Raw genomic sequence first — 16840 nt, forward strand, 5'->3', positions numbered from 1 at the left:
GGAAGAAGTGAAGAGTTGTGAAAGTTTCGTAGCAAGTCCCTCCCCTTCTTTAATTCGGTAAAACCAAACTTTTATCAGACCGCTGGTCTCTTGATGCCCTTTAGAAATTTAAAGTGTTTTTAACGCTTAAGGGAGGGGTTATTTTCAACTTAACGTCTAAAAATGCACATTTATAAAACGTGTTTTAGAAGTAAAAACAGAAGCAGGAAAATCATGCTGGATCTAACATGCGATACCTCTCCCTAGCAACCGTAATGTTTTCCCTGGATACCATTCTCTTGTTAGCTACAGGAAACGAGCTGAGGTAAGCGTTTGTTTTCTTACACCAACAAGCTAAGTGATATTTACTCTGGTGTTTCACATGGACACTTCTCCTTGTCTTTTTTTATGACTATTTTGATATTTGCTTTATGAACCGTTAGGACTTGTTAAAAAAGCTGGGTTTAAAACAAGAGATCAATGAGCTGCCTGAGCAAATGCTGACTTACTTGTAATTTTAACATTTTAATATATTTTTTATAATGCTGTTAGTGCTGTCCAGCCAAACAGAGCAGTAGTGTATATTTGTCTATTTTACTGTAGCTACAGCCTAAAGGGTGAACGTGCATTAAAAGTTGAAATAAAGCATTTGATGCTGAACATATCATGAACTCACCTTAAAACAACTCATATACAGTGCAAGTTAAAGACAGACAAAATTGGTTATCTAGTTTGATTCGTGCTTTTGATGGGATACTAATTATTGGTGCAAAAACATACACCTATTGTACAAAAAAAAAATTAAAATAGGAAATGTTCTTTTTATTACTCTTATTATAGAGGTGGCATAATCTCCCTCTCAAACTGTTAAAAATATAGTGTGAATATGTTTATTCAGGGGGCATTTTTTTAAAAAACAGTTTCTTACACCACTCTTTTTGGCAGTCTTAAGAATGTATGATAGAAATGTCAATGAAGGATTTAAAAATAGATGTATTTAAGGTAGATAGATGTACCTACTAAGCCTCTGGCTTCTCAATAACTCTGGTTGGTGACTTATGTACACTAATGTGGAGAAGTACTTTACATCAATGATTAGATATGGTGGGGAAGCTGTGGGCTGCAATAAGGAAACTTATTGGACATTTTAACTAAAAACATGCCAAAAAATAAATAAATAAAATAGATAGTTATTTCTATACTTTTTGTAGGATACTAACCCCAAATCTATGTCAAGAGACAAATTGTTCACTAGAAAATAAATTAAACTTCATCTGAGTTTCAAAACCATACAGAAAACCAAATCTTACAGAAAACTTGTGGCGCAAGATCAAGAGATAACAAAAAGAATCCATCATTTTGTATTATCTTGTGCAAATAAAATGCAAAAGATGCATTTCTTTGTATGGTCTAACACTGTGAAATGTTATAGAAGAACACTAAGTGCTGTGCTGCTGGCAAAGGGTGGTGTGCTAAGTATATGTAAACAGCAGGGCTACTAATTAGCATGATCTTGTTAAAAAGAACAATTTGTTAGAGAATATTTTCACTCTCGAAGAAAGAAATTACTCAAAGCTCCACTTTAGCAAAAACCTAGATTTATGAGATTTCTATACTGTCATGAAAGTGTTACCACTATGATACATTTAGTTTATGCTGCTTGTAACATTTCTTCACTTTTGGGGGGCTGCTCAACATTTTCAAGTTACCTTATGTTCTGCTTGCTGCAGGGATTTTTGCATTCCTTTGTGCTCAGACCGCCCAACACATGCACTCACCTGATGAAAACCAGCTCTCTTGTCCCAGACAGTCTCTGTGGAGCCTCATCACTAACTATGTCTCAGAGTCAGAACTGCTGAAGATCCGTGCAGCTTTGGGTGACCCTCTGGTCGACATGTACACAGAGGTTCACTCAGAGGTGAGTTATGAAGGCTCCATGTCTGTTGTGTGACCACTGATTCATTTCTGGTTGACTTTCTTCTCTGACTGCTTGTAACTTTTGCAGGAATCTTGAGTCTATTTTTAGCAGATTTTCACCAGAATGAAGCTACAACATTTACAAGAATTTCCTTTTTAGCCAGGGCACATAAAAAGTTGTACTGCTAAGCATTCCTAGAAAACAAATCCAATACTAGACTGTATAAGGAAGTAGTTTGGCTTCATTCCCGACTTGCACTCCCATGAAGCCATCACAGATGTAGATGTGAATTGACTGTTTGTGCTTCAAAGCAGTTGAAATGCAAGCCAGATAGATATTGATATTTATTCAGGATTAGCTAAACTCTCAGTCCAAAGCCCTGTTTGCTTTCATACAAGCCAGACCTGAGGTACTAATTCTTATGAAACAGGTTAAGTCAAGACAGAAAAAAAATAAATAAAAGATTTATAATCTTTTCAAAAATCTTTTTGAAAAGATTGTTCAAAAACCTAGGTTTAAAGTTATGAGATTGTTCATAAATGTCTTAATCAAAAGTATTAAAATGTGCAAATTAGAAGCATTTATCTAAAAAAAAAAAAATGTGTATATATATATATATATATATATATATATATATATATATATATATATATATATATATATATATATATATATATATATATATGCAAGCACATCTTGCCTCTGTCGAAATCTCAAGAAAAAATAATTTCAGCATTTTGCTATTTGTGACAAAATTGTCAAGGACTGTTAACCTGGGAAGTGGGTTGTGACACTTTGGCCTGTTCTCAAGCTAAATAGATTTTCTTTCACAATTATCTTATCTTGTAATTAACTTCATCCATCCTCCCATAATTTCTGACAAACTTCCTGTGCCTGCTGAAGAGAAGCATCCTCCAAACATGATGATGCCACCACCATCTCTCATCATGTTCAGATGGCATGCTCAGTGTTACAACGTGTTGGTTTTTCACCTTGCATCGTGTTTTGATCTCCTCTGATCTGAGCGCCTTCTTCTACATATTCGCATCTGAAAAACTTCAAATGGAACTTCTTGTAGCTTCAGTTTAAAAGTAACATTTTTATTACTCTTCTATAAAGGGCAGATTTATGCAGTTCATAATATAATAGCTGCCTTGTCAACAGATTCTACCTTCTGAACTGTGGCTCAGCTGCCCGACCTGAGTTACTGCGTGCTTATTTGCTATGCCTTTGATTAATGCTCTCCTTTCCTGAGCCTGTCAGTTTAAGTCTCTCTTCTCCTCATGGAGCAAACAGCCTGCCAACTCTCAGATAAAGTTTGCCTCAGCTTTCAAACCAGATAATCTATTCTTGATTCTGACAACATATGAGTTTTTGAGGCACCTTTACATATCAAAGCCACATTAAACAACTTACAACCATTCCATTTAAAATCTTTAAAATGTTAAAGTTATCACCAATCAATGTATTTTCTGAACTCTGTATTCTCTACTTCACATTGAAATACATTTACTTTCAGATAAGAAGCTATCAAATCCCAAATCTTTATAAACTGCTACAATTTGTTCTCAGATTGCACACAGAGGTTGTTGTAATGTTTCAGTTTCAAACCTGTTTTCAATATTGTGGCTATAATTAATAGATATTGTGACTTTTAGTACTAGAAAGAGAGAGATAATGATCTAAAATGCATTGGTTAAAAATACAAAAATTGTGAGTATTAAAACTGTTTCTGGAAGAGACAAAGAAACACTTTGGTAGTGAAACTGTTATAGGTGGCCTCAAAATCATTTTCAGATATTGGAATATCAATATAATAAGAGAGACTGTCTCTCTTATTCTTATGCTTATATCCTACTTTTTATAAAGTATAACTTGGTTCCATTTTCAGCTATTAATAAGGTCTTTTACAGTGTATATTCTGTCTCCAGTGGTCATGCAGCTTCTTTCTCCCTTTGCTAGACAGTCAGCTGTATAATGAATCCATGCCTCAGTGAAAAGTAAGGTGATACTACATCAGAAGGCTACTCCTTCATTCCTTAATAAATTTGTTCCTCCCTCTATCAAAGTCCTCTTTGTGTAAGACGGTTAGATATGAAGTCCATATTAAGCTCTCTTGATTTCCTTCCAGGGCAAGCTCTCACTGCGTACCCCTCAATCCTGAGTTGTCCAAAGATGGTTCCTTTCAAATATATTTAACTTTCTTTAATTATCCGTTTTTTCCTCAATGGTATCATGTCTTTTTGCAAGGGAGATCTAGCACTCACACAGAGAAGCATAGTTCACAAGCAAAGATCCCACAGCGGAGTAGTAAATTATACAAAATTATAACGAGAAACATCTACACACAGTTAGCCTGGATTCAGAGCGTTCACCATTTTAAATTCTTTCAAAGACACAACACTTTGTAGATGAAATTCCAAATTATGAAAGCTGTGTTTGCCAGTTCACTTTTCTTAACCATTTTGAAACTGTCCATTGAATGAAGAGTTTACTAAATTAATACTTAACTAATTAAGTACAAATTATCAAGAGGAGCTTTGTATATGAATGAAAACAACTGACTGGGTCAACATTCATGTTCAAATGACAAGTTTGTTTGAGTGAAGAGTAGGTAATGAGTGAGAAAGCAAAAGCTGCATGATGAATGTAGTCCTTAAACACAAATTTTCATCATTCAAAAGTTCTAAATATTAAAAATTAAGTATTAATTCCGGTGCTTTATCTTCTCGAAGTAGTGAAAAAAACATACATTTCATAAACTCTGCTTTCCTTCAATACAACACAGATTTTAAGAAAACAAAAATCTGAGTTGTTTGAACCTGCTTGAGATTTGCAAATTGTAAAAGATGATCAAGAGCCTTTGCAGGAGTAGGCATGGGAAGTAATTACAGTATCATCAGCATTGAAGTGAAAGTCTCAGTTTGAAATACCATTTCCTAGGTGGTTTGTACAAGGTGACAAAAATGACTAAGAAACTATCCTTGTGGAATACCCCTGACCTTGCAGTAAGTCTGAAGTAGAACAATCTTCAACATAAATATTACATAGTCATATTTTAACTGCTGTTTTCCAAAAGTGCACCTTAAAGTGAACTTCACAATGAGCTGAGAGATGGAGCAAATATCCAAGAACCTGTCGGTAGCCATTAGGTAACATAAATGCCTAATCATTTGAAAACAGACAGAAAAAAACAGTGTGAGCTTAAAAACAAGTTGTGTGCAGCAGCAAGATGCAGTTCATATTGGTGTGTGAATGAGCAAGCACCTACATGGAAGGTTCAGAAGTGACATGTTTAATCTACGTCAATGTATTCCTTCGAAGTGAAGTCTATGGGTGGAGCACAGCAGCACCTCAACACCAACAAGCAGGTGTTGAGGTGCTAATGGTATCCAGAGTCCTCCGAGACAGAAACACTCACACAGATAACAGAAACTGAGAGGTTGGCTGGTCCTCTACCCAGAGGTCTGTTTTCAGATCAGTACAGTTCTGTTTGTTACCTCTACACTATACCATATCTTAAACATGCTCTTGAGTGTTATCCTTTAAGCAGCTCTACTGATTGTCTTTTTAAAAAAACATACAATCAGTAGATTGTACTATTTACAACTTAAATGTAAATAGAAATCTACATTCAACTTTTCTGAGCTTCAGCTAATTTGCAAAGAAGAATGGACACAAATTGTGACTTTCCATAAATAGATTTCTTAAGTTTATCTAGAAGGGTTAGTCACACTGTATGGTTTTGTTAATTATTGCCACGTTTTGGAAAATCCTCCCGTTTTTTTCTTTTGTTCACATAAAGATCTGTCTGTCACGATTAGATATGAATGACAAAATGTGGAGTTTTGTTGAGGATTATGTCTAACTCCCTTCATTGTGGTCACATCTGCAGGCAGAGATGTGGCACAAGAAGTGGCAGGAGAGTCTGTGTTATGGGAGTCACCAACTGCAGGGTTCCCCTCTTTCTGACCCGCCTGTTGTGAAAGAGTTGGTGAGAGGTGAGGTCAAGATACTACTGAAGACACTCAAAGGAAGAGCCAACAACAGTGAAAGGTACTGGTAACTCTCAAAGTTTACTTTAACTCCACACTACATCATTAATGAATTAACAAAAGGATTATTATAGTAGAAGCTCATGGGACTGTAGTGGGATTTCAAAGATTTTTAAGTCAATATAGGCAAATCCTTGCATTCACTTTATGCCACATACTGATTTTGATGCTTATTCTCAAAATTTCAGAATAAATACAGACTAAAACTTTAAAACTGTGCTCTTGTTTAGATTCTGTTTTTTATTTTTGGCTTTTCTGATCTGAGAAACAGTGTTGTGTTCTTTATCACCAGCTAGATGTTGGGGCAGTCGGTTCACAATGCACTGACTTACTATCTGTGCAATTTGTACACATACAAAGACTGCTATAAAGTACTATAGTGTTCTCCTATGGGAGTTACAAATAGCTTGGGAAAGCAGTGAAACAAAGATTTCAGGAATAGGAGGACACTCTTATGTTCAGAAAATCTATAACAATAGCACAATTATAGGAGAAAGACATGCTTTCTTTTCTAACGTCAGCAAACACCATTTAAGAAGTTGGTGACTACAAAGATTTATGGCAGAACTCAGTCAGTGAAGAGTGCTCAAGGAGCATGCACCCCATGTATCTTTTATATATGCCATTCTCTCTTCAAGAGCTGAAACCTATGTTTTTTCCAACAGCTACTCCAAGTACTTCTTAAATGAGGGATGATTTTGTAAAGGTTGTTTAATTTAAATTTGACAAAACTTTGGAACATCTTGGTTACAAGAAGATGCACAAGAGTGTGTGAAAGTCTGCATAAATTTAGGTATCCTGGCAACCAGCTTTTTGCTGCTAACAATGTCACCCTGCAAGACCCCATGGTGGTTTTAGGACTGGGGCTGTAACAAAAGAGTAACATAATTGCTTTCTGTTGTGTCTTCAAATTGTTTTACGAATTTGCCTCTCAAGTTTTAATTTGCTATTATTTATATTACCATTTTTTGTTCCAAAACACACCTGATTTGAAGCTCTATTTCATGTTGTTGTTTGATTTGTATTTCTTATCTTAACTTTACATAAATAGTCCATGGTTGTTCCACAACAGCATAATGTTTTACTTTCTGCAGTTTTGATCAAACTGGAGAATGCTATAACAACCATTGATTTGAGTCATTTTCTATATATTCACACTGTTGGTCTGCTGTATAGATATGTGGTTATGTGATCAATAAATATAATCTACCCAGAAAGGTCACTCCTAGATAGTTTGCTTTGATCTGGGGTCATAATTCCTCATGGATCACAAGAGTCGACTGGCCTAAGCAGGGATCAGAACTGCATTCATAGAAAGAAGGTCTAATGTTATTTCTCAGATAACTACATAAATACATACAATACATACATATAAATACTACATACATTTTTATGATTGATTATCTCCATAATGGATTCAAACTATAGAGATAAATAAACTGATATTCACTAGCTAAGAGTAATTGGCAGGGATTTATGTTGAAGAGTCTAAGACACCTAAACCTAATTGCACAGTGTCCTGTTAAAGGGAACAAAAATTCAAATTAATGCCTTCTGTGCTTCCACACGACAAGTCCCTCATGTCCCCTCTCACATGAATGTAAATGGATTATAAAAATTCTCCTTTAGTGCGAGACTGGTACCCTATTGTTCATGGCTGTATGGGAAAAGAGCCAAAGCAAGCACTGGTACTACACAGATGTTACCAGAACAAATGGTATTTCCCCTCTGAAGTTGGCATCAGTGTAATTTGTTCACCTTGATGCATGGCACTGAGTGTGGGTGTGCACATTTCAAGCGTTTGATCATTCAATTAGGCTAAGTCTCAAGTGCATATCAACTGAATGGCTTTCAGGAGTAAACCCAGCACACTTCTAACTAATAACACTTTCACTCAACAAAGCCACTCGAGGAGCCCTCTGTTTGTCAATTTTCCTCAATTTAATAGGCTTTGTTGGCATGGGATGTAGGAAATTATTGCCAAAGCCTCGCAAAGTTTTTCCCTTGAAATACATGTGTTCATGTTCATTACTTTTTAATTTGATTTGCTGTACACTTCGGCCAAAAACACTTCCATAGCAACTGGTTTCAACATTAGATGCTGGTTAGTCAGTGCAACATTCTGCAGGTGATTTGAATCATTTGTATGATGGTGTATGGAATGGAGGTGGACCCTCTTCCATTGACTTCATGTTGTGTGGTCCTGGCGCTCCAACCACTCTCCCCTCATAGTGTAGTACAAACACACACACACTCATGCGCACAAAAGCTCAATGTAATTGTTTGAGCTGTATGAAAAGGCACATTTCCTCAAGAGTAAAGGCTAAAATTTATAAGGTTGCACAAAGCTGTCATCATTCCCACAACTGTATACACAAGAAAATGTTTTCTTTTCTCTAATGACAGCTTTCCATTTATCTGTTTTTCTATTAGTCATATACTGAATTGTAAATTCTTTCATTCATTGTAACATATCCCATGTATTAGCTGTCTGATCAATCTGAGTATACAGTGCCTACTATCCATATACCTTATTTTCAAGCCTCATCATAAATTCCCAGCAGAACCTAACACATCAATATTTTTGGATCACAACAATTGCATTGTAGCTCTGCCTGTATGTTTAGGGCCACTGTTCTGCTGAAGCTGAGTTTTCCTTCTTCCCCTCTTGCTTCTCCGGTCAATGTTCAATGTTCCCAGCCTGATTTTTAAAGTGGATGACCATGTCTTTGTAGACAGATACATGTCTTTGTATCTGGATGATACCGAACAGTATTCCATGATGTGTTAACAATATTGGTTATTATTTTTAACCTAACCCTGTGTTAAACCTCTCCATTTACCCTCCATAGGGTTGTCACAGTACTAAAATTTTTAACTATAGAACTATAGTTGTGAGTTCTGACTACCTTCTACTCTAATTGTCCGCTTCAGTCCGAGTCCAAAGTTTTTCAACATGTGGACATTTTCTTATTAGCAACATTATGCCTATACAAATCAGTTATCGAATTGTATTGGTCTCTTGAAATACACTTAGATGATGTTGAATGTTAAATTTTCTTCAGACTGTTTTTCACAACATTCACTAATGTGACCGGTCTTTGTTCCTACTTTTGTTGAAACAGAGACAATGCGGAGCTCCTGCTTCGATACAAACCTGAGACTCTAAGCTATGTGCTTGGTCACCAGGAGATTGGCTATGGCAGATCCTCCAACCTCAAAAATGCTGATAACTTCAACAGGTTTGGACACCGGTTGAGACTAAACAGTAGCAAAAGAAGAATGTAGTTGACTGCTTTTCTCTCTCCTCTAATAGGCCTAGCGCTTGTTCTTCTGTCATGTCCAGCGCTGGAAGTGAGATTGAAGCAGTTAAAGATATGCTGAGTGTCACCGAGATTCACAGAGTGATCACTCAACTCAGGTAAACTCCAGCTATTATTGCTTTTATAATTTATTTGTCTGTCTCAAGGGCTTTAAAAAGAGTTGCTCTCTTTGTAATGTATAATAACATTATAGATTTTAAAATATAAGCCAAAATAAAAATGACCCAAATGGAAATGTATCAAATTGTTATTGATCCGCAGAATATTTTGCACCTTGCAAGATAAAAGCTATAAAGCGTTTTAACAAAATAGTTCTAAATCCTAAAGTGTTATTTTGAATGAAAAATTTAATTTCTCTTTCTCCAGAGTTGGCTGAAAACAGAGGTCCTCCACTTCAAACCTATTACAGTTCAAGTTAAAAGAAAGTATGAACTCTGGAGGAGTTTAAATTGAGATGAATGAAATAGAATGCTGAGGGATAGTCCAGGAAAGTGAAATGTGTAGGACCCTCACTTCACAAAACTCCACCTCCACAGTTCAGGGTCATTTCATCCATACCATTGCTGTATTCTGGAGTAAACTTCTAACTGGGTAATTGGTTTCTGTACTGGTAGATTTACCGGAAACAGAGGGGGGAAAAATCTCCCCAGAAAAGCAATCTGCCTTCTGGAGTAACAAACGATCCTTCATTTCCTCTCTCTGATTCTGCTTTCTTACTTGCTCTTTCATTGGTTTGCAATTTTTTTTCTACCTGATCTCACTCTGATCCTTTGAGTGCACTCATTTTCAGCAATTTCCCCCTTTAAAATCTCTGCAAACTTTATCTATGGCCTCTGTCACCAGGCTGCCCTTTTTTCGTGCGCCATCCCTCTTTTCCTCACTTCATCCCTTGCTTTGAGGCCCCCAGGGCACTCAAGCTACCTTTTAGCTCCCTCGCTCTTTTCTTTCCTTCCTTTTCTCTCTCGCTTTCTCTCACTCCCTTTTTTCTTTCTCTCCCATTTCCTGACCAGACCAGACCAGAACAAAAGGCTTCATTGTCAGAAAATGAAACCCAGACTGGACTTGCAGAGGATTCCCTTTTTTTCATTTGAAGGAAGTAAATGAAGTCTGCAGTGATAATCTAACCAGAGAAGGAGAAAGAGTGGAGTGATGGTGGGAGGGAAAAATAGAGCAAAGTGCTGTTTTCTGAGATAATTTGAAAAAGTGCTGAGGATAAATTCTGAGCAGTTTCACTGGTGTAGGTTGTTTTTTGCTCTGTGATAGTACTATACCATTTATTTTGTGATGTGTCTGTCTAGATGTGTCCTCTTGGAGGAATGTGAAGCACTGACTAAAATGACAAAGCATTTCAAGGTAAGATTAGCGAATGACTAACCACTAAGCACATCTTCCTGAAGCACATTGATCAATAATTTAATTGAATATTTGGGGGAAATGTAAGAAAAACACATCACTTTCTTACTGATATGAAAACAAATCATACTTATCAACAAGCCATAAAATAAACCATGTAAGGACTTTGTTTCTTTACCCAAGAAACCTTCTGAACCTTTTCATCTGTCATATGAACATTCTCCTTGAACTCTTTCACATCTTGTCAAATTACAATTAAGTAGTACAGATAGATGTAATATCAGAAATTTAAAGTTTTCCCATTTTTCTTTGAAAAAGCTCACACTTTTAATGATGGAAATTCTTAAATGGATTTACTGTAGGTCCAGAGCTTTGACTTGGCTGACATCTAAGGATGCTTTGATCTAAATCAACCTCCATCCCAGTTTTAACTATTTTGCAGCCTCTGTCAGAATTACCCTTTAAATATCTCCATCCGTCTCTCCAACTTCTCTGACCTGCCTCCATGTTTTTGCTGATTAAAAGCATTTTCCTACCATGATTCTACCACCGATATGTTTCAATATGAGGATAATGTGTTCAAGGTCGAAATTGGTTTTCCACCAAATATGCTGTTTAATTTGGATATATGTCTTATTTGGCCAGATTATCATTTTCTATGTGTTTGCTGTGCAGTGAGAGGACAGATTTGTGAATAACATAATTAACAGTTGTTCTGTCAATGATTCTCCTACCTGAGCTGTGGCTCTCTGCAGCTCCTCCAGAGTAATCATGGTTTTCTTGGCTTCCTTTCTGTTTAAAGCTCTTCTTTCCGAACTTACCAGTATTGATGAACGACTATTTTTGTTAGATTGCAGTTGTGCTGTGATCTTTAGATTTCGAGATGATTGAATGACAAGTGTTCTGTTCAGTGTTCAAAGTTTGGCCAATATATGCATAACCTGACTTTGCTTTGTAAAGCACACTGTTGGATTTTATTCACTAAATAGGTTACTTTGGAGTTGGTTTGACTGAATTTCGTTTAGAGGTGTAGCAATGAAGGAGGCTGAAAACAACTCCACACCATTCATTTTGCATGAGTCACTTGTCTTCCATTTCACAAATCTGTTCTTCTGTTAGTCTATCACCTGAACTTGTGGTTGGAACTTAAAGGCTTTCATCTGTCTGCCCACAACCTGTTGCAATGTTAAGAAATACTGGTTTATTTTCTAACCACTCAAATAGTGAACAGGCACAATAAGGCTGAATAAAGCACATACAATGCAGAGAACACATGCATTCGTGTCTACAATCTGGCTACAATGTCTTGCATGAGAAAAACAGAGTGAGGTTTCCCAGATGTAAAAAATCTCTGTGGGCCAGATGTTCGACTTTTTTTTCCCTGTTTATTTGTTACTATCTAGTGGGATATGTTTTTGGAAATAGGCAACTATAAAATTTGTTCTTAAGACATTTTTGTCTAGTTATCATAGCTGGAAGATTATGTTAGAAACGTAAGTTAACCGGAATGCACTGTAACTTTATCAAGCCTTTCTTGTAAACAAACTGGAAAGAGGAGACAAATGCCTTAGGCTTTTAGGTTGATGCAGTTTGAACAGTCATTATTTACTGCCACATGAAGCAACCCATCCCAATCTAGTTCTAAACTAAAGACTTATGACTCATTAACATCTTGCAGAAGACAGGCTTTAAAAAAGGTGCTGCAACCAGCTAATATCCATCCACCTGAAGATGTGCTTGCTGAGCAGTAAGCCAGTCAATTAAAAGAATTAAATATCCCAAATATGAAAAAACATTTTGACTTTTTTTCTGTATTAGCATTGTAGCTTTACACATTAAACCTCCAGATTGTTTATTAGTGAAATATATGAAAATATGCATTGATTTCTCAGTGCACTTACCCAAGTCCATCGTTTGTACCATTTCACTTAATTTACACTAAGCTTCCTATAAGTTAGAGAGACTCACTTTGTTGAGGGGATTTGGAGAAGAAGACTACAGTGCTGCATTTGCATACAATCTGCTCCCATTCTGAGTATGTGGCTTAGACATCATTGTCACCTCTCAGACTTGTCTGCTGTGTGCTAAAACATGACTTTCATACATTTCTGCTGCTCTAAACAGAGTTCAGTTTACTTGATTTGGGTCAAGTGATATACGTGGCAACTGAAGGTTTTATTAAGGACTGGGTGCTTATCAGTAGCTTTTGCATTTAATTTTAAAAGTAACATCTAAAGGACAGCCCTACTCTAATGCTGCAGTATAGCACTACATTTTAGTAGGAGTCAATGTTGCAGCTCCACCTAAACTACAACATTGTAATCTTCTGTATGACAAACCATCTCAATACTTCAGAGTGAAATGTAAAATAGTTCAAAATTGACATATGTATTTAAATACAGTCATTTTTGGAAATTATAACTGTTTCTGGAAGTTTTTGCCTAGTCACAAAGGTGTTGGATAATAACAATCAGCACTTGCTTTTTCATGGGTCACAACAAATTTCCTAAATCTGTCGTGACACAGAGCCCCCTTATTTATTTGCAACTTTTTAAAGTGGTAAAAACTAGAGACCATGACATTTGAATCAGGGAGATGTGTGTGTTGCTCTTTATAAGGGAGAAAGAACAAGCTTATTTAACCATGTCCCAATGTATATTTGGAGCCATAGCTGAGAAGACATTTTTAAAAAGAAGTCAACTTCTGAAGCTCACATTTTTCAATGTGAGATTATGCCATTCCATTTCAAGATGATTATATATTAAGACTGTCCACACATTTGTATACGGCATATCATTTAATGGAGAAGAGACTGAACCTACAGAAATTGCAGTGCAGTCATGAATTTTTCGTATTTATATATTTTAAAAAAGTCCAAAACTTACATAGTTCTTCCTAAAATATCAGAAAGTTTGGACCATCGTTAATGTGTTTCTCCTTTCTGTGGGCTTATAAAACCCATTTTCAGAGGCTTTATTCTTCCTTGCGAAAGCACCACATATAATTCATCTGAAAGGAAACACTTGGAGGTTTGGTTTTTAATCCCTCTGGGAGACTGTGATTTGTGCTTTAACATCCAGGTTCCCGGCTTAGCTAGGTATGAGTGATTATGTTTATGCATGTCTGTGTGAAATGTGGCACACTATGTGGTTGCTATAAAAAACTTATGATGTGTGCTGGCACAAATAAAGAGTTGCTTGTATGTTATATATCTGGGTTTTCCAACTTTTCACACACAAACACAGAGAGCGGCATGGTTTTCATTTGCCATGGATTTATATGCTGGAGGCCAAATTATGATGGAACACTGCTGCTCCATCGCTTAGTGGTCTCTCTAACACACACACTTACATTCTTTTCACCTCTCTTTCTATGTTATTTTTATCCCTTTTTCTCATTTCCTTTCCCTTCCCAGAGTCTTGTCTTGGGAGTGTTTAGTACATTAACTCTAATTCTTTCCAATGTGTCTTTCTTTTCTGCTCAAGTATTTTTGACACAACAGTGACGTGCATGAAAACTGCACCATCGACTGAAACTCATGCCTTTTCTCTTGTGAATTGTGTGTTATCCAGGAAACCATCAAATTGAAGTGTATAAGTCACTTAAATAAGCCTGAGCCTTCGCTTACAGGTGAGATATATTTTTGGTATTTGCTGCCACCTGCTGGCAAATTGTTGATTAGCAAGCGTAATAAAAGAGTTATATAACAAAATTATTGTTTTTTTTATATATAAAAAGATGTAATCTCTAGTTTGGTAGAGATTGCACGATTTAATCTCTACCAAAACTATCACAGTTTTTTTTCCATTTAGGTATTGTTCATAAGATACAGCTGAAAGCATAAAAGAAAAATTCAGAGTTTTCCTGAAAGAGGAAAACTCAGTCTTCAGAAATTTGGAAAAGTTTGGAATTTGCTTTTATAATTTTCCCAGCTAGGATAAATATGTAAAAAGGTCTTAATGAATGTTTTGGTTTTCTGAACTCTACAATTGATTTGCTACACCTTATGATATACCATAGCTAGTGCTACCCTCTCTGGCTGAAATGACTAATTTGAGGGGTATCTAACATGTCCAACCCAATTTTAAGTCAGCTCCACAGTGTGTGAAAGTATTAAGAAATATCACAGACTGTTTTGGTTGTAGCTTTGTTTGAAATCATTTGCTGGCAAATTGAGCTCTTTTTTTTTAAAAGTTATTTGTTATTTTTAATATTTTATAATGCTATTTTTGTTCAGTCTTCGGTTTGTAAAGCACGCTCAATTTGTTAATACATTTTCATGTCAGAGCTTTTCTGACCTGAGATCTGTTGTATCTACATTTGTGTAGAGCTGAAAGAACTCAGAGCAGCCATCCAAACAGACTTGAAGCTCCTACCTTCATCTTCTGGAGCCTCATCCTCTGCTCTTGTTTCAAGTAAGAAGAAAAATTGCAGGTTTGTATATTATGGTATTTCTCATAGTGCTTACTTATTTTCTATATTTTCAACTTTATGTTTTCATTTTTCCTTTTACACATGAGCACAGTGATGTTATTGAGCTGCAATAGCAGCATAATATGTAAATAATAATGTGTTTCCCATTTCCATCTCAGATTTCCAGCTGAATCTGGTTCATGTACTCGCTTAGCTCCTACTCCTAAATCAGGCTTGAGACTAGATCTGCCTCCACTGTGGCAGCCCAAACCCAGGCCACCAAGTCATGTTCCTCCTACCAGGACCTCATCAGTGCGGACTCTTGGTTTCCATCGTTCTACATCAGCCTCTCATGAATCAGTTAAACATACCAGCAGGGACAGGTTGGACACTAACCTGAAAGTAACTAAAAGCCAAGAGAACTCTTGTTTTTCCACAAAGCCAGACTTTACCGACCCTCTCTGCAGAACTTGTTCAGGACTTCACATAAGCTCTGAGAGAGACTCAGCCTCCCATCCATCATCACAATGCTGTGTTCACAAACCGAGCACAGATTCCGATTGGTCACTACACAAGGAGAGAAAAATCAGTGCTCATTGTTTAAGAAATATAATCTTCACCCCCTCGCCGCCTCCTCCTTTGGGTCAGCAATGTGATGCAGGCAGCAGTAGCAGTAGTCCCACTGACCATTCTGTGTTTGCGAATGGTAAAATAAAACCAGATGACAGGGATAACAGTTGTAGCAGTGGGAGAAACTTGGTGTTAGCTGTACTGCAAAAAGATAAGTCTGAAAAGGCCAGTGGAATCTCCCACATATCTGGAAGTTTTGATCAATGTGGCAGCAAGAAAAGCAACAGTCAGGGAGAAATAGAAATAGTTGCCTAAGAGAAAATACCAACAATCAAAGAAGTCAAGATAGCGTCAGCATCACAAATGACTCTTGACATTATCCAAAAAACAGTAAGATATGTCCTCAACCACAGCAAAGAAAAAACTTTAATTCACCAGAAAAACTACAACCAAGAAAACTTGTGGAGCACCGTTTCTAAATATATTTTTACAGCCAGTACTGCAATGCTAACATCTTTCACTAATAAAATGTCTGATATTAAATTGAGGTTAAATATCACAGATTTGCTGAAATATTTTTGAAGAAGAGGACTTAACTTTGGTAAAGTAAGTGTATGTTTATGTGGCAAAAAGCAGCCATGTTGAAATACAAGTCCTATGCTGCCTGCGACTACCTAAAATAAAGTACTGACAAGAGATAATCTTAAATACAAGTTTTGAATTTGTGTTGGGTTTTTTTTATTACAATTCGGGCTGCACAAAAAATTGTTTTTTGGCCATATGGCTAAGTCATCCTGTTTTCACCTGGCTGAGCACTGTATATAACAAACAGAAAAAAACAATTGTTGTTACTTTTGATTCTCACCTAGACATTTGAGTGTTAAAGTGTTTTCATCTGTCTATTGTTACGTTATAAAAAAAACAGCTAACATTAGCTAACAAAAGTTTTTTTATCACAAATATTGATCCTTATTATCACAATATTGTCAAAACATGTAATAATATTCTCTATTTACAGAAATGTTCTTCACACAGTAAAATTATTAATACAACTGTCATTTTGCAGTCTTATTTTGGGGGTTGCTTAATGTTAGTTAGAAATTTGGTCACCTTAATTTTAAAAAGTTACTGAGATTTAAATGCAAAGTGTTACACTATAATGTAGTCTTGATTTTTAGCACTTATTTATTGTTTCCTCTGTTTTTTATGTTATTTAAGAAAAGTGCTAA

The 16840-nt window shown here is 36.2% G+C and overlaps 1 protein-coding gene across 1 annotated transcript; it reads left to right on the top strand.

The window, feature by feature from the left end:
• Positions 1 to 112: 112 nt before the first annotated feature.
• ccdc24 (coiled-coil domain containing 24) lies at positions 113 to 16281 on the top strand. Its single transcript, XM_044134020.1, has 9 exons — positions 113 to 304; positions 1710 to 1897; positions 5793 to 5953; positions 9078 to 9194; positions 9269 to 9373; positions 10574 to 10628; positions 14201 to 14258; positions 14957 to 15062; positions 15221 to 16281. Exons 2-9 carry the CDS (start codon positions 1748 to 1750, stop codon positions 15924 to 15926), a joined length of 1458 nt encoding a protein of 485 aa, XP_043989955.1. The 5' UTR covers positions 113 to 304; positions 1710 to 1747; the 3' UTR covers positions 15927 to 16281.
• Positions 16282 to 16840: the final 559 nt, after the last annotated feature.

This window comes from Gambusia affinis, linkage group LG12 (assembly GCF_019740435.1).
Source record: "Gambusia affinis linkage group LG12, SWU_Gaff_1.0, whole genome shotgun sequence".
Taxonomy (NCBI): domain Eukaryota; kingdom Metazoa; phylum Chordata; class Actinopteri; order Cyprinodontiformes; family Poeciliidae; genus Gambusia; species Gambusia affinis.

Coding starts and splice junctions, on each gene's coding strand:
- ccdc24 (XM_044134020.1), top strand. CDS start 1,748: ATGCACTCACCTGATGAAAACCAGCTCTCTTGTCCCAGACAGTCTCTG. Junction 9,195..9,268: donor AATGCTGATAACTTCAACAG/GTTTGGACACCG, acceptor CTCCTCTAATAG/GCCTAGCGCTTGTTCTTCTG. Junction 15,063..15,220: donor AGTAAGAAGAAAAATTGCAG/GTTTGTATATTA, acceptor TTTCCATCTCAG/ATTTCCAGCTGAATCTGGTT.